This window comes from Martes martes (genome assembly GCF_963455335.1).
Source record: "Martes martes genome assembly, chromosome: 6".
Classification (NCBI taxonomy): Eukaryota; Metazoa; Chordata; class Mammalia; order Carnivora; family Mustelidae; genus Martes; species Martes martes.
Genome location: NC_137893.1, coordinates 85,163,479 through 85,188,289, shown reverse-complemented (window position 1 = coordinate 85,188,289; position 24,811 = coordinate 85,163,479). Strand labels below are relative to the sequence as shown.

The 24,811-nt window shown below is 39.4% G+C and overlaps 2 protein-coding genes across 3 annotated transcripts in view; both read right to left on the bottom strand.

Annotated features, from left to right (window-relative positions):
- Positions 1–24,811, bottom strand: part of DNAH8 (dynein axonemal heavy chain 8) — a gene marked incomplete at its 3' end in the record, with an annotated part of 317,468 nt that overhangs the window by 260,058 nt on the left and 32,599 nt on the right. For both annotated transcript variants that reach the window (XM_080806629.1, XM_080806628.1), the window contains exons 7-13: positions 21,542–21,643; positions 14,027–14,173; positions 8,325–8,522; positions 5,022–5,098; positions 3,619–3,718; positions 2,694–2,813; positions 1,194–1,329 (exon numbers count right to left, since the gene is read on the bottom strand). In XM_080806629.1, the coding sequence (XP_080662755.1) occupies positions 1,194–1,329; positions 2,694–2,813; positions 3,619–3,718; positions 5,022–5,098; positions 8,325–8,522; positions 14,027–14,173; positions 21,542–21,643 (880 nt within the window). The remainder of the gene's footprint in view (positions 1–1,193; positions 1,330–2,693; positions 2,814–3,618; positions 3,719–5,021; positions 5,099–8,324; positions 8,523–14,026; positions 14,174–21,541; positions 21,644–24,811) is intronic.
- LOC308344825 (large ribosomal subunit protein uL23-like) lies at positions 18,495–18,974 on the bottom strand (the record flags this gene model as incomplete). Its single annotated transcript, XM_080806630.1, has 1 exon — positions 18,495–18,974. One exon carries the CDS (start codon positions 18,972–18,974, stop codon positions 18,495–18,497), a length of 480 nt encoding a protein of 159 aa, XP_080662756.1.

The following is a 24,811-nucleotide window of genomic DNA, read 5'->3' as shown; positions in this document are numbered from 1 at the left end:
TTATAGACAAAAGCTTAAGGTTAAGATTGTAAGGACCTATTTTATATTTTTATATTTTAGCAAGAGGCTTTCATTGAGGTTAAACAAAAACCTTGTTGTTTAACCCTTAAACTGTCCCTGCTCCCCTTCCCCCAGGGGATTCACTTAAAAACAAGTCCCGGAAACCAGCTCCAGGTAACAAAGCCCAGATACAAAGGTGGGTCAGGCCAGGTGGAGACATCCGATCAGTAGGGGGTTGCATACTGTTTCCCTAGCTACCAAGGAGTATGGGCCCCCGCCCTTTGGGAACCCTTTTGGCACCAATCCTAATCAAGGTGTAATAGGCTGATTCAAATGTCTACTAGGGTAAATTGTAATTTAATTGGTCACCTGTGCGTGGCCAGACCCAACCGCATGGCCTTTGCCCTTAAAAGCTAGACTGTGAAACAGAAGGGTTGCCCTCTCTTGCAAGAGGTGCGGCCCCGAACGTTCGGTCTGATTCTTGATGCTTGGCGCGAAATAAAGCTTTGCTTGACCTTCGCTTTGTATCAGTCTCGCTCCTTTAATCACGGACTCATTATTGGGGCATAACAAAGATGGCACAAAGCAGGAACCTGAACCAACCAATAACTGAGCCCCCACAATAACAAACATTACAGGTGATGGTAGCATGGATGCATGATGGCTTGAAACCGCCCATCCCCTGCCTCACACTTGACTCCACCCAACACTTTGGCACCCCGCAGAGGTACTCAGGCACAGCCCTAATACTGTGAATTTCCTGGAGCTCAAAAGTGAACTTAAACTCGGTTACAGAAAAAGAAAGAATGGAAGGGGAGGAGGAAGACAAGCAAAATGCAATTCTTTCTCCGCTGATCAGGACTGAGATTTGAATCTATAACATGGTAAAACTGAATATGAAAAATTCCCCCAAGTCTACGGAGAAATATCTATGAAGAGTCTCAATAGTTACTTTTAAATGCTGCTTTTTTAGTGGGAGGTCACAATTGAAGTATATCAACTTTAAGATGGCAAATTTCGCTTATAGAATCAGAATACTAGTAAGAACTTAAAAAAATAATTATATAATCCCCAAATCTAAAAGTAACTATTGTAATATTGTATTAAAGGGATGTACAAATTCTCCAGAACCATGACTTCATTCAAAATCACCTAATACCCCTCCAAAGCATCACCGCGAGTCTTATACGCACCATATTGTAACTGCGAGATCTCTCTGACCCAAGCTGTGTGATAGACCACCTCGAATTCCACCAGAACATAGGAAATTTTGTTATACTGACGAATGACAGCTTTCCCTTCCGCACTTGACAAAATTTCTGAGTTTTTCTGGGAAAAAAAATATTTATAATTTAAAGACTGCTGATTGTTTTCCTATCCAAGCAGAAAGCTGCTGGTATTTAAAATGTCATCAAATAATTATGCCTTAGATTTTGCCTCAGAGTAAAACAGAGATGAGGAAACCCATACAAACTAGAGACAGAAGTAGGGAAACTTTACTGGTGGAAAGGAAACATTGGAAAAAGCAATTAAGGACTTAAGAAAGAAAGGTCTCTAGCCTTAACAGCCGTCCAGGCTGAGAGCCTCTGCCTTCAACTCTCTATTCTCTCCCCACAATTCTGGATAAGATGTCAATTTTGTATTTTCTATACTGTGTAGGTTTGAAATATTTAATTAATAATAATACTAAATAAAAAGGAAAAAAAAGAAACAATGGACTCATTTTCCTTGACCTGTAAGTATCAGGAAAAATCCCCAAATTCCAGCACTGAAAAAAAAGTAATTGTATATCAAAAAACAAAAACCAAATTTCTTTAGGTAAACATCGAATATTTTATGCTTTGATTGGCATATGTCAAAAACAGGGCAATCTCGGCTCTGTCATGCAGAGTCAATCAACAATGGAGTCCCCACCCTGGCCACTTTTTTAAGACCAGGCTTTGAATTTTTTTTACAAATAGTGAGAACAGTAAAATGACTGACAGCAGCCAAACAGAAACAATGGAAACTTAACAGCCAAGAATGCTTAAATATTAAAATTACTGGTAAGACTATTTTTAGTACTTATTTTGTCCTGTATTTGGGCATAAGATGTTACCCTAAGCAAACCAACTGTACTTTGTGAGTCTGTCTCTTTACAAAATCAAACCAAACCAGAAACAAAGAGGAGGCAAACTGGCAATTTCAGAATGACAATGGGGCCTAAGAGTATCGTGGGGCTTTTCAGAAATCTAATAATTTTAAGGACACAGAGAAGTCATGTAACTCTTTTATACATCACTCTAGATCTCAATTCCTAATTCAGGAACATACTGAGTTGTCTTCACCTTCCCTAATACATCTCAGTGACCCATCCATCCACACATAGAAGAAATCTTCAGGACTATGCCTAGACTTTATTATTTTCAAAACAATGACTTTTTAAAACCTTGATAAAGTATCCTGTATTGCTAAAAGTCATAAGATTATAAGATTTTCCCCCTTAAAGATTAACTGTATTTAAGTGAGCTTACCTACCAAAACATGAGAGAATTGGTTTAGTTTCCCTCAAGCATCTTTATAAACTAAATTTTCTTTGCTCGTGAAAACAGTAGCTCTAACTACTTTATTGGACACAAACATTACAGATAAAATATACATCTTGTATTAAAACCACCATAATCCTCACACTATAAATGTGACTACTGGCTTACAAAGAAATAGTTGATGGGTTCACTGATCCGTCGGTACAGCTGCCTCACCCAAAGTATTTTTCCTGCTATGGGGGGCATGTTGCGAGCAAGGGGAGGGTCATCTTTTTGAGAATAATAGAGCTGTAATTAAAGATCCGGTATTAATGTTTAAAATTCAGTATAATGGAAAATGCCAAAAGTATTCAATACATTTGTATTCCTATGTTTTACATACGGGAGGTAATGCAAAAATATGTAAATGACCTTCAGTGATAATCTGCGGCTCCAAAACTATGATGTTTACAATATATGACATTTAATTCTCTCTTAACCCTTCTTTCCCATGACATGTATCTTTTTTCTATATTTTATCCCAAACTTTAAGGAGATCTTCAAATAAGAGAGTACATGACCTATATTTAATTGTTATAATATTCTTCAGAGCCCATATTTCTGTACGCAGAGATATTAACTTCAATGGGCTTTCCTATACACACATAAATGCTGTTGCAAAAATTAAAAAAAAAAAAAAAAAGCAACAGTTGTGAAGAGCACGGGACTGCAAAGCTGACTGCCCAATGACATAAACTGTCAACACCTTCCCACACAGAGAAGGGCACATCCCAAGTGCTTAGCAGGGAAGGGATCATTCAGGGAAGCTTAGCACAAGATAATAATGGCAGATACTTTCACTTTGTACCAAAGTACATTCTGGGGGTGCCTGGGAGGCTTAGTTGGTTAAGCGTCTGCCTTCGGCTCGGGTCATGATCTCCAGATCTGGGTCCTGGGATCCAGCCCGGTGTTGGGCTCCCTGCTCAGCAGGGAGTCTGTCTGTCTGTCTCTCTCTCTCTGCCGCTCCCCATTACTTGTTTTCTCTCTCTCTCTCAAATAAATAAAATCTTTTAAAAAATTGAAGTACTATTCTATTTACAAAAACGATCCTTGCCTTCTTAGTAGCTTCGAGTTCAGACACATAAAATTGAAGAATACGCTCAATTGTATGGTTTATTTCTGACTGAAGACAGGGGATTTGCAGCTTCTGGAATCTGAAAGGAATGGAAGGTAAATAATTCAAAAATAAATGAGAAACATACTTAAGAATTGCTGCCATCCTAAAAATCCATTCATTCACTCATTTTGACAAATACTCGTACCAGACCTTACCCACTGTCCCAGGATTCAGAGAGGAACAGGACAGGTGTTACTCCAGCCCTCTTGGAACCTCCAGTTATATTACAGAAAATGCATAAATAATAAATAAAAAAGGTAAATATTATTTAAATTACAAGGATACCAGAATGCACATATCAGGGAACCCAGCCAAGTCTGGGGAGTCGAGGAAGACTTCCCCTAGAAGGAGACATTTAAAGCGAAATTGAGAAAATGAGTAAAGTTGAGGCGGGGGGTGGCGGTTGGCTCAGCAAAGTTGGAGGCCAGCACACTGAGCCTCCCTCTGCCACATCATAGCAATGATCTGTCAGCGAAATATCACTTCCCCTGTCAGACTAAGTGATGCACAGGAAGCACTAGGACAGTAACATCCTAATAACACAGCGAATTTACACCAGTGCACTGGAGGTAAAAAGAGAGACAGATGGACAGCAAGAGAGACAGAGACACAGAGAGAAATCGCCAAGAAATTGGTACTGCCATCTGTCTGTACAGTACTTTCATTTGTCAAAATCATTTTAATACATCTGGTTTAACTCTCTCAGTGGGGTCATAAGGTAAGGTCTCACGGGTATGTCCATTATCACAGAGACGTGGAACTCCAGCAAACCAGGGCCCAAAACCAGAGGCACTGGCACTCAGTAAAGAGTTCCCAAAGGGTCCCTAACACAGGCCATGAGCCCTCCCTGAGCTCAAAGGAAATGGCCTGTAGTCCAGGCTGTCCTTCCTGCCCTTCAGGGGAGCACTGTTGTCAGGATAGAGGAAAAAGAAGCAGCAGGAGTACTCCGGAGGGAAAATGGGAAGTTGGAGGATCTACTACCCTTAGATAATTTCACTTTTGGAAATCCTTGCAGTATGCAGAATTAAATATTATTTGCTCCTTTTCCAATAATGTCTATGAAATTAACCTCAAATATATTACATAGCTGGAGGGAAAAAATCATGTGAAATAATTCCATTCTCTCATTGGAAGACTTTGTGTTTCAAAAAACGCAATGAAAAATATCATACCATATTTCACATTCTTACCAGTCTACTTAATGGTAATTGAAAGATTCATGTTTATAAGTCTTAAAGTTTACAGAGGAGAGATTTCCAAAAATATCATGTTTGAAATTGTATTTTCAGATATAAAGTTATCACACCTAGAAACTACACTGCTTAATGCATTATAAATACCTTTGAAGCAGCTGAAGGGCCTGTTGAGAAGATAAGATTTTTCCAAAAGTACTGTTCATAAATGCCTGTATTTGTATCTAAAATAAAATATGAATATTCCATTGAGCGGGGGCATTAAGGAAGAGATTGCTTTTGTTTAACAACAATTAATAATTTTTCTACAAAATCAAAATAACCTGAAACACATCTACCACCTTAGCACCTAGAACTGCACTATCCAGGATGAGGGCCTCATGTGGCCACTGAGCACTTGAAATGTCCCTACTTGGAAGTGAGATGTGCTCTCAAGTAAAATGCACACGAGATTTCAAAGGCTTAGCGCACACACACCACAAGAACATAAACTACCTCAGTGATTTTTATCTCAACATGTAAAATGGTAATACTTTGAATATTGGGGTTGGAACAAAGTGTATTATTAAAATTAATTTCACCTGCTTCTTTCAACTCCTATTCATGTGGCTACTAGAAAAATTAAAATTACATATGTGGTTTGCCATTTGTTGTTTATTATTTACTGGATATGACTGACCTAGAGGTTTATAAAAGGAGTGCATGTCCCTTACCAAGCATATTTCTCAGAACATTTAGAATTTCTAAGCATATTGGGAGAGCAACATAATGAAACTGTCGACGCCCAGGGTCAACAGGTGTCATTTTCCAAAACTGCTGCTCTCAGAAACCCCTTTGCAACATTAAGGAAGAACAAGAAGAAGAAAATATTTTTCCAAAACTACCCCCGTCCTTCGCAATGAACTCCGAACTCCTGGTACCCAACCAATGGAACTGACGCAATCTTTCTAAATTATTTTCACTCATAAATCAGTACAGTCTACTAATATAGGTCATGTTTTTTAATCAAAATTTGGGAAAGGAAGGAAAATTTAAACACTGACACCTCTTTGAAACTATTAAAAATTTAAGATGGCCTCTAAATATACTGAAAGCTAAAATTTGTACCTAAGGCCACAGAAAAGCCTTTATAACATATAATCTTTATTACTAAATCATAAAAATATGGGATGCAGCAAAAGTATTTGAAAGAGGAAAGTTTATAGCAACACAGGCCTACCTCAAGAAGCAAGAAAAATCTCAAATACACAACATAACCTTATACATAAAAGAGCTAGAAAAAGACCAAATAAAATCCAAAACTAACAGAAGGAAGGAATCAAGAATTTTATAGAAGAAATGACATTAAAACTGAAAAACAAAACAAACAAACAAAAAATAGAACAGATCAATGAAGGCAGCAGCTCATTCTTTGAGAAGATCAACAAAATTGATAAATCTCTAGCCACAATCATAAAAGGGAGAGAGAGAGAGAGAGAGAGAGAAAGAGGACTCAAACAAACAAAATCATTAATGAAAGAGGAGAGCTAATAACCAACACTACAGAAGTACAAACAATTTTAACAGCATATTATGAAAACCCATATACCAACAAATTGGACAACCTAGAAGAAATGGATAAATTCCTGGAAACATATAACTTGGCAAAACTAAAGTAGGAAGAAATAGAAAATTTGAAATGACCAGTTACTAGCAATGAAATTGAATCATTAATCAAAAGACCCACAATAAACAAAAGCCCAGGATCAGACTGCATCACAGACAAACTCTACCAAACATTTAATGAAATCTCAAACTATTCCAAAAAATTCTCAAACTATTCCAAAAAATACAAGAGGAAGTAAAACTTCCAAATTCATTCCATGAGACCAGTATCACCCTGATGCCAAAACCAGATACAGACATCACAAAAAGAGAACTACAGGCCATTATCGCTCATGAATATAGATGCAAAAATCCCCCAACAAAATATTAGCAAACCAAATCAAACAATATATTTAAAAAATCATATGCCATGATCAAGTGGGTTTTATTTCATGGATGCAGGGTGGTTTAATATTCGTAAAACAGTTGACGTGATATATCACATCGGTAAGAGAAAAGGATAAAAACCATATGACAATTCAATAGATGCAAAAAAAGCATTTGACAAATTACAACATCCATTCATGATAAAAACCCTCTGTAAAGTAGGCCTAGAGGGAAGAAAACTCCACTTAATAAAGGCCTTATATGAAAAACCTACAGCCAAAATCATATTCCATGGTGAAAAACAGAGCTTTTCCCCTAAGGTCAGGAGCAAGTCTACTCTCACCACTTTTATTCAACATAGTATGGAAGACCTAGCCACAGCAAGTAAGTTAAACAATAAGTTTTTTTTAAAACTCACAAATTCCAATTGCCATAAAGCTATAACACCTAGAGCATTTTGGAAGCAAATTCTCACTCTGCCCAACTAGCCAGACACTATAAACAATAGCTAAAACATATCTTAATATCAAACAGTCTCTCAAAAACTGAAAGGAAATCTATTCCAGAAAGAAAAGGCATTGTTAGAATTTTAGGATCATTCTTATATATATTTCCTAGATTACCTTAATATAATTTTTAAAGAATCCTTTAAAAAATATGTATTCATTTATTTTTATTTTATTTTATTTTATACACATATATATTTTTTAAATAAACATATATATGTTTTCTTTATATATATATATGTTTTTCTCACCTTCATGACAAGAATTTCAGATTCAGGAAGTGGATACAGTATATTCCTGTCCCTCTCTGTATCTCCAAGACATTCTGGAGCAAAGAGGAGACCACTCCCTGGCGCTAAGCCTGGGTTTACAGTAGTTTACAATAAGACAGTAACTGAGGTCATGTAAGCCCAAAAGGTGGGAGAGAAGTATGTTGTGGTGTCACCAGACATACTCTTTTTAAGTACCTTCACCCTTCTGATGTCCCTTAAGCTATGAACAAACAGGATGAAAAGTCTTCTTTAGAGCTGTCCTCTAAGCTGCAGAGAGAAGGTGGCCATAAAGTACAAGGCCAAGGGGAGAGTGATCCATCTTTCTAATCTGTCCTCAAATCTTTTCACACTTAAAACAAAGAATAAGGATTACACACTTTCTCTTGGCCTGGAAAAAATGACACTGGCTCCTCAGCACACCAAAAATCAAATACAAGTTCCAATGCAAATGAAAAATGAACCCCAGCTATAATAACCCTTTGGCCTTCTGGTTATTCATTGATATCTTTTACTGAATATGCTGATTTTTCATTAAAAAAAAAGAGAAAATGTTTTGTGGACTAAAAAAATTTTTCACATCAAATAGTTTTGATCAATTACACAAGAGTAATTGATCTTCTAATAAATAGTAAATATGTGAATTCTAGTACTATTGGTTACATTTCAGCTTTACTTAAGTAAAAGTATATATAATTACTTACCTCTAAACCATTGATTTTTGTCATGAATTCTGTGAAATCTGTATCGAATTCTGTCCTTCTTGGATCCAGGATATCATACTGTTTTTTCTTAACCCCTTGATATATGTTTTTGAATTTTATTGACATAATATCTATTCCCTCTATGGTAGAATTACTCAGGGCTGAATATGTTTGCACAATAGTTATCATTTCTGTAATCTTAAAAAGAGAAGTGTCATTTTAGAAGTGGGATGTTAGCACCCTTCCCTAGAATAAACTCTTAATGAATCATTGATTTAAAAAACAAACCAAGGGCCACCTGGCTGGTTCCGTTAGTGGAGCATGTGGCTCTTGATCTTGGGGTTTTGAGTTCAAGCCCCATGCCGGGTGTGGAGATTACTTTAAAATAAAACCTTTGCCCCTGGGGCAAATGATATATTATATGTTAATTTAAAAAATAATTTAAAAAAATAAAATCTTTAGGGGGCGCCTGGATGGCACAGTCAGTTGAGCATCTGACTTGGTTTTGGCTCAGTCATGATCTAAGGGAGGCGAGATGGAGCCCTGTGCATGGCTTTGCACTCAGGGTGGAGTCTACTTGGGTTTCTCTCCCCCTCTCCCTCTGGCACTCCCCTCTCCATGTTCTCTTTCTCTCAAAATAATAAATCTTTTTGAAAAATCTTTAAAATAAACTTAAAAAATAAAATAAAACAAAATAAAAAGAAAAAAGAAAAAACAAACAATAAGCAGCCCCTACTATCATTTAGCTAAAACCAGCTAGAGGAGATAAAATGGAAGACAGATCTCTGTCACCAATCATTACTATTCTTGGGCTACTTCTATCATATCCAGAGAGAGTTTGCTAGATTTCTCAGATTTTGATCACTTAGTCTCTCAAGAGGGGAAAGAAAAGAATTCAAGTAAAAGCTCTTACAGATGTCTGAATAGCTTCATCCTTTTGCTCTGGAGAATTTTCTGAAAATCATTTCCCTGAGCCACTAGATTCAAAAGCTTCAGTGTTCTTCTTGGCCCTCACCACAGTTCTGATATGTAAGACTAGCATGAATCCACATGTGTTTTCCCTTTTACCTGCATCCAGGCAACCAAAGGCCCAAGAAGCCTGAAGACAACTGCAGTCCCTTCTGACCCCTAAGGGCCTTGGGAAGCCCTGGAAATGAAATTTCCTGCATGAATGGCTGCCTCTCGCTCAATGTAGCACCACCACCAACCTCATACACCAAAAACAAAAGTCCTTCATGTCTATAGGCCACTCAGTTCCTGAATCTTCATCAGTGATTCCCCACTTTGATTCCTGGTTTGGAGAACAACACTCAAAACTCCTCAGGGCAGACCCATGGGTATAATGGCCAAACAGAAAATAAACCTGTTTTCAGGGGATTCCTCCAAATACTACACACCATGAAGACAACACTACAGATTGCAGCTAGCCCGCACAATTCACATAAACTCCCTGTGCACATCAACCCAGACAACCATTTCCAGAGCAACCTTCACTCTTCCACCACTACTTCTGTACACTTCCAAACACCACTGTCATCCTAGAAGCCAGCCCAACCCTGGAGGAAATACGAACTGCCTGCAATTTGTAGCATGTTGCACATACTGTATGTAAAGATAAGAAATACTTGGGTTTCCTACCAACACATACAGTCCACTCCCTTAAAAAAAACAAACAAACTGCAGAACTGAAACTACCCACATGCTCTGCTCTTCTAACCTGCCAAGATTCTGGCCATTATCCCTTCCCCTGACACCTGGCCCCAATGCCCAGATGCTGGGATGCAACTCCTGTCACTAACACATCCTCCATTTTGTCCATGGCCAGATGAGGAATCATCAAGGGGCAGAGACAGTAGTCTACCCCATGCTTGTCCTTTTGAACTCAGCCAGGGCTTCTCCCACTTCCAACACCACATAGCAACAATGTGAAAGCCAGTCAAGGGTGATCAACCTCAACCACGTTCCTGCTTGTTTGTCCTCATCTTGGCTTTTTCATCAGCTCTCTTTATGTGCTTTCGACCCCTCTTATTGACAACAGACTTGTAATCCCTCTTCTGCTCACCAGTCTTGGCACCCTTTCCAGTTCTCAACTTGTTATGATTGTCTCATCTCGATGTCCCCCTACCCCACCTACAAGGCTCCAGTCCCTTAAATCTCCCCCCACCAATATAAGTTTCCCATCCCTTCTCTCCCACAAACGTTCGGGGTGAGAAGAAAACAAAACTAAAGACAGGGCTCTGGGAAACACCAACCTTCACCAAAATTTATACGGCAGAAAGAGGAAAAAGAAGCAAAGTACATCCTTCATTCTGGCTCATTAGGACAGACTAACACTTAATGTACTATTAAGTCTCCACCTACCAAGAGAAGGTGCACTTCAGGCAAACTAGTGACACACTAGAAACTTCCTCACTTATTCTTAAACATTTCTGCCTAACTCTGAGGTCTTGTCTCTCCAACCCCAACCTCAGCGCTGTCTGTCCTGTGACTTTGCCATGTGTTCATTCTGACATCTCAATCTCTGCTTTCCCTAGACGGCTCTGACTTAGCTTGACCTTCTGACTCTCCTCTTCTACTAGTTCAGAGTTTACAGAGGTAGCCCAATAGTGGTCCCTCTTGTGGCCCACTCATCAGGGGAAGCCCATCCAGGCAGTTTAGTAACCACCTCTAGGGGATGATGGAAAACCTGGCCACACTTCAGGGTATATTTTATAGCCCCATCTTTGAAAATCTGGAGGCCAATATTCTCAGTTACACATGGGAGTGACACCTATCAACTAAGGGATTCTTAAAACAGGGGAATTGGGATGACCTAGCAATCAGAATACACCTTAGGTGAGGTCTCTGGGTGTTTCTGCATTAGCTCTGGCTGCTGAGCCCTTGTGACATGAAGCTGTGTCCTTAAGATTAGTGGCAAGCCTTCTCCAGAGGTAGAGTCAGGTAAGTGGCTAGTGCAGCTGGCCATTACCATCCACTCCTTCTAACATCACGAATATTCAGGCTACTACTTCATGAATAGATGCCCATTATGCCCAGCATTCGAACTGCCACCAAAGATCTTTACTGCTAATGGTCTAACCATTAAGGTCCAACCCTGAAACTCTACCAAGCATAAAATTACACCCAAGTTGTCAAGGGGACTAGTCCCTGGAAAAAGTTAGAGTAACCAGGACCTACCCCAAGTTTTACACTACAGGGCACTCAGAAACATTGAACATCTTTATGGAACAGGGTCTGAGCAATAGGCCTCCATTCCGATATCCTTCTAATTGGACATTTGTCCCCAAGAAATCTCTATTGTTCACAAAGCAACTCCATACAACAGTTTCCTACATAAGGCACAAAAGCACAAGCAGCAGAAAGAATTCATAAATTGGACTTTATCAAAATTAAAGGATGCCTGGGTGGCTCAGTGGGTTAAGCCGCTGCCTTTGGCTCAGGTCATGATTTCAGGGTCCTGGAATCGAGTCCCACATCGGGCTCTCTGCTCAGCAGGGAGCCTGCTTCCCTCTCTCTCTCTCTGCCTGCCTCTCTGTCTACTGTGATCTCTCTCTGTCAAATAAATAAATAAAATCCTTAAAAAAATTAAAAAACTATTGTGCTTTAAAGGACACCATCAAGAAAGTGAAAAGATAACTCACAGAATGGATAAAAAATAAAATAAAATAAAAATAAAAAATAAATAAATAAATAAATAAATTAAATTAAATTAAATAAAAAATAAAATAAAAAATGGATAAGGGACTCATACCCAGAATATATAAAGAACTCTAACAACTCAGCAATTAAAAACTCAAACAACAAATTAAAAATGTGCAAAAGATGTGATTATCATTTCTCCAGAGAAGAATTATGAATGGACTATAAGCAAGTTAAAAGATGTTCAACATCATTAGTCATCAACAAAATGCAAATCGAAACCACAGTGAGATAGATGTTACTTCATACCCTCTAGTTTATATAAATTCAACAAGGTTGACAATAATAAGTGTTGCCAAGGATGTGGGAAAACCAAAACCTTCATACATTTCAAGTGGAAAGGTAAAATGATACAGCTGTTTTGAGAAAATGGTTTGGCTATTCCTCAAAAAGTTACCATAGGGCCCAGAAATTCCAATCCTGTGTATACTCAAGAGAAACAATGGCATGTGTCCACTCAAGAACATGTATGCACATGTTCATGGCAGCATTATTCATACTAACCAAAAAGTGGAAACAACCCAGATGTCTATCAGCTAATGAGGTGATAAATAAAATGCAGCATCCATACCACATTTTATTTATCACCTCATTAGCTGATGGACATCTGGGTTGTTTCCACTTTTATGATTCAGCACTAAAAAGTAATGCTACAACATGGATGAATCTTAAAAACATGACACCAAGTGAAAGAAGCCGCTCACAAAAGACCACATATTATATAAGATTCTATTTATATAAAATGTTCCGAATAGGCCAGTCTATAGAAAGAGAAAGTAGATGAGTGTCTGCTTAGGGGTGAGTAGAGGGGAGAATAGAGTGTGATACGTGGATGGGGTTTCTTTTAGGGGAAACAAAAATGTTCTAAAATTAGACTACGCAGGACACCTGGGTGGCTCAGTTGGTTAAGTCACTGCCTTCGGCTCAGGTCATGATCCCGGGGTCCTGGGATCCAGTCCCTCATCGGGTTCCTTGCTCGGCAGGGAGCCTGCTTCTCTCGCTGCCTCTGCCTGCCTCTCTGCCTGCTTGTGTGTACTCTCTCTTTCTCTCTCTCTGGCAAATAAATAAAATCTTAAAATTAGACTATGCAATGGTTACATAACCCTGTGAATATATTAGAAAATATGGACTTGTACGCTTTGAATTGGTGAATTGTATGGTATGTGAATTATATCTCAATAAAGCTGTTAAAAAGAAAAAAAAAACTAAAAAACAGCTCCACACAAGTATGTATGGAGGACCCCACTCAATGACTTGGTTCTTTTCATCACACACACTTTTCCTATCCTGGCTAGATCAGGAGGTTACAAACAAAAACCAGGCTTCCAGACATGTCTAGGAGAGGCCCTTCAACATATATGATGCCCTCACCAATTTCCAACAAATGGTGGACAGAATCCTAGATACTACCAAGACCTAGGGAGTCAGCTAACTCCTGGGGGAGCAGAAGGGGTAGTACCTACATGCTATCTTTATACCCTTTTCAAAAGCTGACTCCAAGAAGCCTCTGGTATGGGCTTCCCAACATCCCCTCAGCTAGAGCTGATACATGAATCAAAGGTGAAGTGTCTGACCTCTGCCTGACCCACAAAGGCTCCCCCACAGTGTTTAGGTATCCATCATTTATACCTGCCTAGAAAGAGAAGGTGTCTATACATCCAGATATTAGACTCCTACTGGGTTCTGCCAGGTACTGTGGGCATTTCACCACACACTTTTCCTCAACCTAATACAATCATTAGACACAGAATCTTCTAAGGTCAAGTTCAATAGGTAGAGGTAGAACTGAGGTCTTCAGAGCAGGGAAGTCTACAGTAGCTTTGCAGTCATCAGGACTGAAAAATAAGTTAGACCAAAATGTAGTGAACTATAAGTAATAGGAGATTATTCATATCCACAGTGAGACAAAAAAATCCAGGTCAGTAATTCTCAGTGGGGCCACATAGAGTACGAAATAACCAGAGGGGGGTGGGATTGTGGGAAAGTGACTACATAATGGTTACCTTCTCCAGTCTTTTGCAGAAAGCTTCAAATTTTCCAAATATATACATTTCTGAAACCTCAAAAGATTTTTCCCCTGAGGATTCTAAAATCTGTTTCCTTGTCTTATGAAAAGATGTCTGATATTCCTTGAATAGAAAAATGCAATCCTATGAGAAAATTAAAAGGAGAGAACAGGTGATGAGACTTTTTTCAGGAGTCAGTAATTCAAGAATCTGTCCTCATGCAGGACTGATCACACCAGCCCCTCAACAGGAGCTGTTGCTGTTAACATTAAAACTCAAGTTCTCTGCCTACATATTGAAAAGTCCGGGAGTGTGAATGTTGTTTCTCTTAATTTACATCATATTTTCATCTTCTTCATTTTCACTATTTCCCTTCTCTCCTATCCTTACCAGAGTATGCCATACATTGTTTGTACATTTTCATGGCTAATTAGAACTCCTGGGAAGTCAGAAATTCCAGAAATTTCCAAAGCCACCAACTGCCAGTCGAATCTTTATCACAATGCCATCTCTTTGATTCTGACTCTTCCATCTCCCTCCTTGCAAATAAGGACTCTTGCAGTTACATTGGGCCCACTTGGATAATCCAAGATAATCACCCCAACCCAAAGTCAGCAGATTAGCAACACCAATTCCATCTAAAATCATATTTCCCACCATCTTGCCATTTAACATAACATAGTCATGTGTTCTGAGGATTAGACATGGATATTTTGGGGAGCCATTTTCGGCCTACCACAGTCACTAAGTCAGAATTTCTGTGAGTGAGACTCAGGAATCTGTATTTTTAACAAGTTCCTGGGTGATTCCTATAAACATTGAGATTTGTCAATAAATGGTCTCATACCTACTTCTAACTATGACACATCTTCCCTCTTTTATCTCAGTCTCCAAAACAATGTAATTACTCCATTCAAGGTCACAGATTTATTTTTTACTCATTTAACAAGAGTTTATCAGTGCCCACCAAGTGTTAGGAACTCCTTGAGATGTTAGGAATACAAATAAGACCCCTAACCCTCATGGAATATACCACCTAATACCAATTACTTTATATTGCTTTCTCTTCACCACTCAATCTCTTCATGTTGGACAAATAAGGTGAAGGATTTGAATAGGCATTTCCCTAAAGAAGATACACAAATGGCCGATAAGCACATGAAAAGATACTCAATCATAACTAGCTATTAGAGAAAAATGCAAATCAAAACCACAATAAGATACCACTTCACTCCCAATCAGGATGGTTATTATCAACAAAATGGAAAATAACAAACACTGGCAAGGATGTGGAGAAAGTGGAACCCTCCTGCATTGCTGATGGCAAGGTGAAATGGTACAGTCACTGCAGAAAAGAGTTTGGTGGCTCCTCAAAAAATTAAACATCAAATTACCATATGGCCAGCAGTTCTAGGTATATACCTAGTTCCAGTTCTAGGTATATACCCAAAAGAATTGGAAGCAAAATCTCAAACAGATAATTGCACAGCAACGTTCACAGCAGAATTACTCATGACAGATAAATGGTGGTAACAATCCAGATGTCTACCAACAGATGAATGGATATATCCATACAATGGAACACTACTTAGCCATAAAAGGAATAAGATTCTGACACATGCTATGACAACATGCCTCAACTTGTTAAGTGAAAGAAGGCAGACACGAAAGGACAAATACTGTAAGATTCCACTTAAAGGAGGTACCTAGGATAGGCAAATTTATAGAAACAGAAAATAGAACACAGGTTACCAGGGGCTGTGGGGAGGAGAGGTTGGGGAGTTACTATTTAGTGGGTACAGAGTTTCAGTTTGGGATGATGTGAACGTTCTGGAAATGGATAGTCATCATGGACGCACAATATTGGGGATGTACTCAATTCCAATGAACCATACACTTGGAAATGGTTTAAAATGGTAAATTTTATGTTAAGTGTATTTTGCCACCATTTTAAAATTCCAACTGTAAAAAAAGAAAACAATTTTAAAATCTTCCTACAAAGAAAATGTCAAGCCCAGGTGACTTAATAGATGAGTTCTATCAGCCTTTTTTTTTTTTGGAGAACATTTTCAGTTTTCTTTTTGAAAGGCACACATGACAAAGATTATCACTAAGTCATGTCATGGCTCTACTTGCACTCAGTGCTTGTTTTGAGCACCTTTCTTTGCTTTTATGGTTTCAACAAGTGCCTTATATTATTTTAGGTAGTCTTCTTCCATCCTGCAAGGCACTGCTTCTGCTATTTCCCCCCCAATTTTCAGGTGTATTTATTGGATTGGTTTTCAAAGCTTGTTGCAAAGCTTCTGTTCCTCTGTTGTCCAAGAAGTGAAATGTGTGCAGACTTTCAAATTGTTCCAAAGGCGGTGTACTGTCAGCTTGAGGCCTGACTCTCTGTAGTGAGCCATCTTTTTGATGCTGGTCATGACTCTGGAGACTCTTTTTTTGCCAACTCCATAAAAAGAATGTTTTCATGTAGTCGGCAACAGCTTCCTGTGATACTGTGATTTATAAGAGATATATATATCTGGTCATTCCAAAGACCAAAATACATTCTCATTTAATATTTGGTCTTTATCCATGGTTCCTGGCTCACAGCTCCCCAAAACCTTGCAATTTCCTAAATTATAAGAACAATGGAAGTATCTTTTGTTATAAGATTCAGTCTCTTGTCCTCAGTTCTTGAAACTGTTTTCTGAGCCATGAAGGTGAAATGGGTACCTGGTCATTCATAACAAGCGCCTTTCTACCACAACTGGGTTCACATTTTGAAGTACCTATGGGTGGGGGCCGGTTGCCAGGGGAACTAACCAGGGCCAACCAGTTTCTGAAGGTTGAATCAATCACCAATGGCCAAGGAGTTGGTCAATCAAGCCTATGTAATGTAATGAAACCTCCATAAAAACTCAGAAAGAAGAGGTTTGGAGAACTTTCAGGTTGGTGAATACATGGAGATCTGGGGAGAGTGATGTACTCAGAGCATGCAAGCTCTGTCCCCTTTCCCCATGTACCTACCTCTTCCATCTGCCTGTTGCTGAGTTACGTTCTTGTATATTAAACCAGTATTCTAGTAAGTAAAATACTTCTCTGAGTTCTGTGAACCACTCAAGCAAATTACTAGAACTCAAGGTCTGGGGGTGTCATTGGAACTTCCAATCTACAGCCAGTCAGTCAAAAGCATGTGTGACAACTTGGACTTACGACTGGCATCAGAAACCCCACTCTTGTGGGTCAAAATTGAGTTAAACTGTAGGACACTCAGCTGTGTCTAAGAATCACTTGCTGGTATGGGGAACAGCCCCCTACACATACACACACAGACTAGAACTGAGTCCACAACCCTTACTTCCCAATCTTGAATTTGTTCCAGCAAGGAAATTCACAGCTTTGATTAGTAATTGCAAGTCAATTCTCTTCTGACCACTTTTTACTGCCATTTCTATCTTTCAGCAGTTGATGTTTCTGCATTCTTAGATGCTTATCACATACAAGCCTCTACTTCCTCTATCCTCTTTCTAAGTGGCTCATTTGTTTCTTCTGTTTTACCAGAGCTTCCACTCCTACTTCTTCTGCAGATCCTGATACATTTCATTTAAGTACCTAAGTCTGCTAGTTGGAACCTATCTGAAAGGTTTTCCACTTCTCCCTTCCTTCCAGCCTGTCCCGTCTCATTCTTGGAAAAGTGATTCCAGGTCTCCCAAGAATTTTGAAGTTTTTGCCTTTCCCTTTTAATAACTTTTTTTTCCCCCTGGGTATCTTTTTCTTCCCTGTCAATAATGCCTATTATCTGACCTCCAACCCTTTCTCCTTAGCAACCCAAGCAACTTCAGTTTCAGCTCATCTTTATTTTTCTCTAACTTCTGGCTCCTTCTGTTTTCCTTCTGTGCCCATTTCTTCTCTGTTCCTTTCTTGGCTTTTTCTTTTTAGAATGTGTTTATCCTTGTATCACAGCTACATGCATGAACAATTAATGTTTTCATTCAATTCAGTTTTTTTTTTCTTGGTACCCCCTTGTTCTGTCCTATTTTTCAATCCATCTTCTGCCATCATGACATCCTGCTTCTTCATTTAAATATGAAGATTCTCCCTAAGAGTAAAAATACACCAGGAGAAATAAAATGTCTACTTCTTCAAATGGTGACTTCATATCATCAAGTTTAGGAACCTTTTTATTATTTAACGATCTAGAATTCATTTCAAGCCCTAGGGAAAACACTCTGAACAAACTGTCCTTTGCTTTACTTTGAGAAGGAACAGACTTACGGAACATAACCTCCATTTCTTAGATTCTCTTATTTTCACAGGATCAAACATTTCATGAGCTTTTGTTATGCCAGTGGTTATGAAGTAGCCATGATCTGCCTTTATTGAGTCATCGGCTTCTTGCAGGGATGTCTTAATACCACTGCTTTTTTTTTTTTTTTAATCATGAAAAAACTGTATTTAGATTTAGCCAGCTGGACTCAGTTTAGATGATCCCAATTTTGTTGGCAACATCCAAAGCATCATAGTCAGGGGCCAGTCGAACATATGCCTTCTTCTCTCCATCAGGCCTGATTAAGGTGTTGACCTTGGCTACAGCAATGTCATAGAGCTTCTTCACAGCCTGTTTGATCTGGTGCTTGTTGGCCTTGACATCCGCAATGAACACAAGTGTGTTGTTGTCTTCTATTTTCTTCATGGCTGACTCAGTAGTCAAGGGGAACTCAATGATGGCATAGTGATCAAGCTTGTTTCTCCTGGGGGCGCTCTTTCGAGGGTATTTGGGCTGCCTTCGGAGACACAGAGTCTTGGGCCATTGGAATGTAGGTGATGTGCAGATCTTTTTTGTGTGTGTGTGTGTGTGACTGTGGACGCCTTTCAGCACTGCTTTCTTGGCCTTCAAAGCCTTTGCTTTGGCTTCAGCTTTGGGACGGGCAGGGGCTTCCTTCTTAGCTTTCAGCGCCATCTTCGTAAAAGGGATTTCCCTTAATACCACTGCTTTATGAGCAGTTTTGGTCTGTCTCTGTGTAACTCTGTCTTGAATGACTAAGTCCAAGAACCACATAATGAGCCTGGCTCTTCCAGTCTTTGGGATCAAGCATTTTCAGCCATAAAGGTGAAATGGGTGTCTAATGATGTAGGCAGCCTGGGTTTGTGGACGGAGAGGGGGCCCCACAGGACTAGCCAAAAGGGTTCTTGGGTTCATGTAGGATGGAAATCAGACGTGAGCCAGCAGGAGGCGAGAGCAAGAGTTTATTGACAATGTGTTGAGAGCAAATACAGACAGAGCCTCAGGGAGACCTGGAAGGGAAAGGAGTCTGAGTCATCTTTGCTTGGGGTCTGGAATTGTTTGTTTGTTTGTTTGTTTGTTTGTTTGTTTTTTAATTTATTTGTTAGAGAGAGAGAGCGAGCGAGCACAGGCAGAGAGTGGTAGGCAGAGGCAGACGGAGAAGCAGGCTCCCCGCCGAGCAAGGAGCCCAATGTGGGACTCGATCCCAGGACGCTGGGATCATGACCTGAGCTGAAGGCAGCCGCTTAACCAACTGAGCCACCCAGGCGTCCCAAGGGTCTGGAGTTTTTATTGGCATTTGTAGTCTGGTGCCCATGTCCTCCTAGGCATCCAGGAACTAGGCAGAACAGGACAGGGTCCAGATGTCCTTTAAAAGTCACTCATTTCTTGAAACCAGGGGTCTTGGCATTGAAATGTCTAGTGCCTGAAGTCTGGAATAGGCACATGATGGCTCTGCCTCGTCACTTGTTATATATCATCTATTATAATGGAAGACTCCAAAGATATCATTCTCTCTTTATCCCTTACAAGGAGGACATGTGTTATTTGCATTATAAGGCCTGCGTAGAGTGGGGTGAGGGTCCAGGTCCTAGCAAGAACAGAAGCTGGAAAAGAAGCAAAAGGAAGGGAAAAACAGCTCTTCCTTTCATGGTCTCCTTTGGGTTTCCTCATCTCAGTAACTGTAATTCTTCATCTTCTGTTCCCTCTCCCCACTCCTTTTTATCCTCTGGTTCCAGAGGTCAGAGCATGACAAAGCAGTGCTTAGGGAAAGCCCTGTGAGTGCAGTCCTTCACACTCCAGTTGGAGGGCACTGAGCATCCTTTCTGGCTCTCCCTTCCAGTCCCAGCCTGGTGGGACTCCTTGGCTACTCCGGAAAGCCCAGGGAGCAGCAAATGTGGACAGCCAATAACCACTTTCCGATGCAGCCTTCCCGGTGTGGTCACTTCCTGCAGACTTTCAAAAAACAGATGCTTTTAATTTTCTGCAAACACTTGCAGAGAATAGAAAAGGGATGAATACTACTACCTTCCGCTTCTCCTCCTCCACTCAGTCGGAGACCTTAATGCCAAAAACGCTGACAAGGACAGTATGAGAAAGGAAATTTACAGGCTATCTCCAATGAATATAGTTCAAAAACTCCTAAACAAAATTGTAGCAACCCAAATTTTAGAGGTGTTTTTTAAAAAGTTTTTAAAAAAATTACACCATGGGATGCCTGGGCGGCTCAGTCAGTTAAGCATCTGCTTTCAGCTCAGGTTATGATTCCCAGGGTCCTAAGATCGAGTCCCGTATTGGACTCAATGCTCAGCGAGGAGCCTACTTCTCCCTCTGCCCCCCACTTCCCCTGCTTGTATTCTCTCTCTCTCTGACAATTAAATAAATGAAAAAATTTTTAAATAAATTTAGACCATGACCCAGAAAGTTTCATTTTAGAAAAACTAAAAATGTCATCCATTACAATAACAGATTGAGGAAAAGAATCTAATAAGCATCTCAATAAATATGTGAAGAAAAACATTTCTTTTTTTTTTTAATTTTTTATTTACTTATTTGACAGACAGATCACAAGTAGGCAGAGAGGCAGGCAGAGAGAGAGGAGGAAGCAGGCTCCCCGCTGAGCAGAGAGCCTGATGTGGGGCTCAATCCCAGGACGCTGGGATCATGACCCGAGCTGAAGGCAGAGGCTTAAACCACTGAGCCACCCAGGCGCCCCAAGAAAAACATTTCTTAAAAGCGCATTCATAACTTCAAAAATATCTCCTAGTACTATATAACTAGGAACAGAACTTCCTTAATCTGATCAAAGATGTATTTAAAACCTATGAATACATCAAAATGAGGAAATGTCAGAAACATCAGAAACATTCTTTCCCAAAAGAGGATCAAAACCAGATGCCATCACCTTGACTATTTAAGAATGCATGGCAGTCCCAGCCAAAGCAAAAAGGCAAGAAAATGAAATCAACAGGGGCTGGAGTGAAAGGTGGGGACCAGGGAATATGAGAAAGCAAGCAGTGTCCACTATGGGCAGTCATGAAGATAAGGACTGAATTTTATCCTAAAGAATTCTGCACTAAATATAAAAGGAAGTCAATAATTTTATCGAGGCTCCTTTTATATTATCATGCTAATCTGCACAGTGTTTTTTCAAAGTTAATATGTTTGTGAATGAACAAAGGTAAATAAAAATGGACGAGGTGGTGAAAGCTTTATTTTAAGAAAATAAAAATATCTCTACAAACCTGAATTTTCTTTAATACGAGCGGTGTTTCCTGATCCCACACGTGGATGGTTCCTCCATCAGTAATATATGCTTTACACGCCGTCACCATTTGATTTGTCACCTAAAATAAATACAAGTCCAAAATAGCTACAGGTAAAGAGAGAAATAAAATCTAAGATTTTTAAACCACAAGTATAAAAATGAGATAAATAGTAAACTTATGGGATGAGTAAATCACAATATAAAAAACAAAGAACACATATTCTAGTCAAAATCAAGAAAACTCAAATTTTTGGCTGCATTTTAGTCAATATCACGAGGGCCATAAATTTCAAAGTCAACTGTATTTTCCTCTTGTCTATTTTTCCTCTAACTAGGATCCAAGTGTCATTTTTCACCATCCTTCAAAACACAAACTAAATTTAAAGTTAACCACCTCCACATACCCTAAAATAATGAGAGAAAAACAAAAACAAAAACAAAAGTGGTCAGGAGGTTAGATAGAGAGGGCAGTCTGACACACAGAAATTTTGGGGAATTCCTAAAATATGGAAAGCACACAGGATCAACTCTACAAGAGGGGGGAAAAAAAAAAGAAAGAAAGAAAGACAGACTAGGGAAAACCAGAACCCAATTCTAGAGAAGGTTACTGTGTAGGTGGAACATTTATGGGAAATCTTTAAGGTGGGAGACAATGGGAGGTGACCCTTGGTTGTGATGCTACACACTGAATTTGGAGCAACTTGTATGGCAGGCAACAATTGCATATGCTGAAAGGCCAGAGCCATGAGTGTGGACTACACCCCAGGTAGCTACTGCACCCCAGAAGGATAGGTCAGAGAAAAAGCTCTTCACACTCCCTACCCCCTCACACACACACAAGAGACAGACCACAAGAAAAAGAACAGGGAGGCAAATGAGGAGTTAAATACAAAGATGGGCAGACAACTCAGAATTGCCAAGCAACTAAAGAAAATAAATTTGGTGGAGCGTCTGGGTGGCTCAGTCGGTTAAGGATCAGACTCTGGATTTCAGCTCAGGTCATGATCACAGGGTCATGAGATCAAGCCCCATATCAGGCTCTGCGCTCAGTGGGGAGTCTGCTTGAGGATTCTCTCTCTGTTTCTCCCCCCACTCACACTTTCGCACGCTCTCTCTCTTTCTCTAAATATAAATAAATACCTCTTAAAAAAAAAAAAGAAAAGAAAAGAAACGTGGTAACAGAGTCTTTAAACTCAACAAAGAGGAAGTATAAAAAAAGACATGGAAAATACTTCAAGGTATCTTTTTTTAACTAAATTAATCCATGAGAAAGATATAAGAGTATTTTACATCATGGGCAAAAAAATAACTACAGAACTTGGAAATTGAAATTGTTATTATCAAAATAAAAAAATTCTATTGAGGACCTGACCAGGAACTGGGACATAAATGAAGAGCAAACGAATGAGCTGAAAGGTCAAATGGCAGAAACTGACAAAATAAAACAAAACATAAAACATTAGGAGAAATAGAAGTTAGATTCAAGGGGACAGCATAAATTGAACTTGCAGGTAAGGAATAATTCAAAGGCAAAGAGGGAAATTTCCCAGGAATGGAGACAAAAATTTCTGGATTACAACAATCCAAAAGTATAGAATAACATAAATGCAAAAAAGACCACAACACTTCAAAATTTTACATGTTCAAGGATAAAGAAAAAATCCGCAGATCTTGAAAGAATAAGACAAGGTGCCTACAAAGGAAAAAGAATCAGATTAGCATAAATTTCTCGTCAACAGTACTGAATAAGAGACAACAATACTTCAAGTTTCCAGGAGAAAATTATATTGAACTTGGAATCCCAGTGAAACTAAAATTTGAGTGGCAGGACAAAAATGAAATTATTTTCAGATGTGCAGGAATTCAGAGGTTTACCACATATAGACCCTCTCTGAAAGAACCACTTGAGAATACTTCTCGGCTGAAGAAATAATGAATCCAAGAAGGAGAAAGATGTGAAAATCACAAAACAGAGGTGATCAAAGAAACTAGCAATGCTTGAATTTTATTCTGAACACATGTGGATTCATAATGTTCACAAAATATTAAGACAAAATGGTCTGAAAATATTTTAAAAATATGGAACAAGAAATCTCAGCGTGGGACATATATAGCAAGAAAGACACAAGTGATGGAGGAAAATCCTAACATTCTTGCCTTATTTAAGAGATGGATAGTTGGGGCGCCTGGGTGGCTCAGTGGGTTAAAGCCTCTGCTTTCGGCTCAGGTCATGATCCCAGGGCCCTGGGATCGAGCCCCGCATCGAGCCCCGCATCGAGCTCTCTGCTCAGCGGGGAACCCGCTTCCTCCTCTCTCTCTGCCTGCCTCTCTGCCTACTTGTGATCTCTGTCAAATAAATAAATAAAATCTTTAAAAAAAAAAAAAAGAGATGGATAGTGATTAAATCTACTGATTCATTGTTTTTTTAAGATTTTATTTATTTATTTGACAGATAGAGAGTACAAGTAGGCAGAGCAGCAAGCAGAGGAAGAGGGAGCAGCAGACTCTCCACTAAGCAGGAAGCCTGATGCAAGGTTCGATCCTAGGACCTTGGGATCATGACCCAAGCCAAAGGCAGCTGCTTAACTGGCTGATCCATCCAGGTACCCCTACTGATTGAATTTTAAAAAAGAGAATTGAGATGTGACTGTTATTTTATGTGTTTATGTTTTGCTTGCATCACAAAGAAATTTTATTCATGTGTCTATTGGATGGTTTTTCAAATTATTTAAGTAATGAACCATATGTCATGACAGAGGAAGATTTTACACAAATTACAGTGCTGGTGGGAGTAGCTAAAGAAGTGTTGTTGATCATGCACATAATTCTTAGCTCTTGAGCAGAACTATTTGGAATGAATAAATTAGAAAAGCACCAGCTATGGTCTCCAGGTCATGAGATCAAGCCCCATGTCAGGCTCCGCACTGAGTATGGAGATTGCTTAGGATTCTCTCTCTCCCTCTCCCTTTGTCCCTCCCCACCACTTCTCTCTAAGAAAGGAAGGAAGGAAGAAAAAAGAAGAAAAGAAAGGGAAGGAGAAAGAAATGGAAAAGACAAGAAAGGAGAAAGGGGAAAGGAGAGAATGGGATAGGACAAGAAAGGAAAGGAAAGGAGATAGGATGAGGGGAGGGGAGGGGAGGGGAGGAGAGGAAAGGAGAGGAGAGGAGAGGAAAAGAAAGGAAAGGAAAGGACCAGCTACATTTAAACAAAAAGCCTGAGCGCTTACCTCTGACAAGAAGAAGGTACA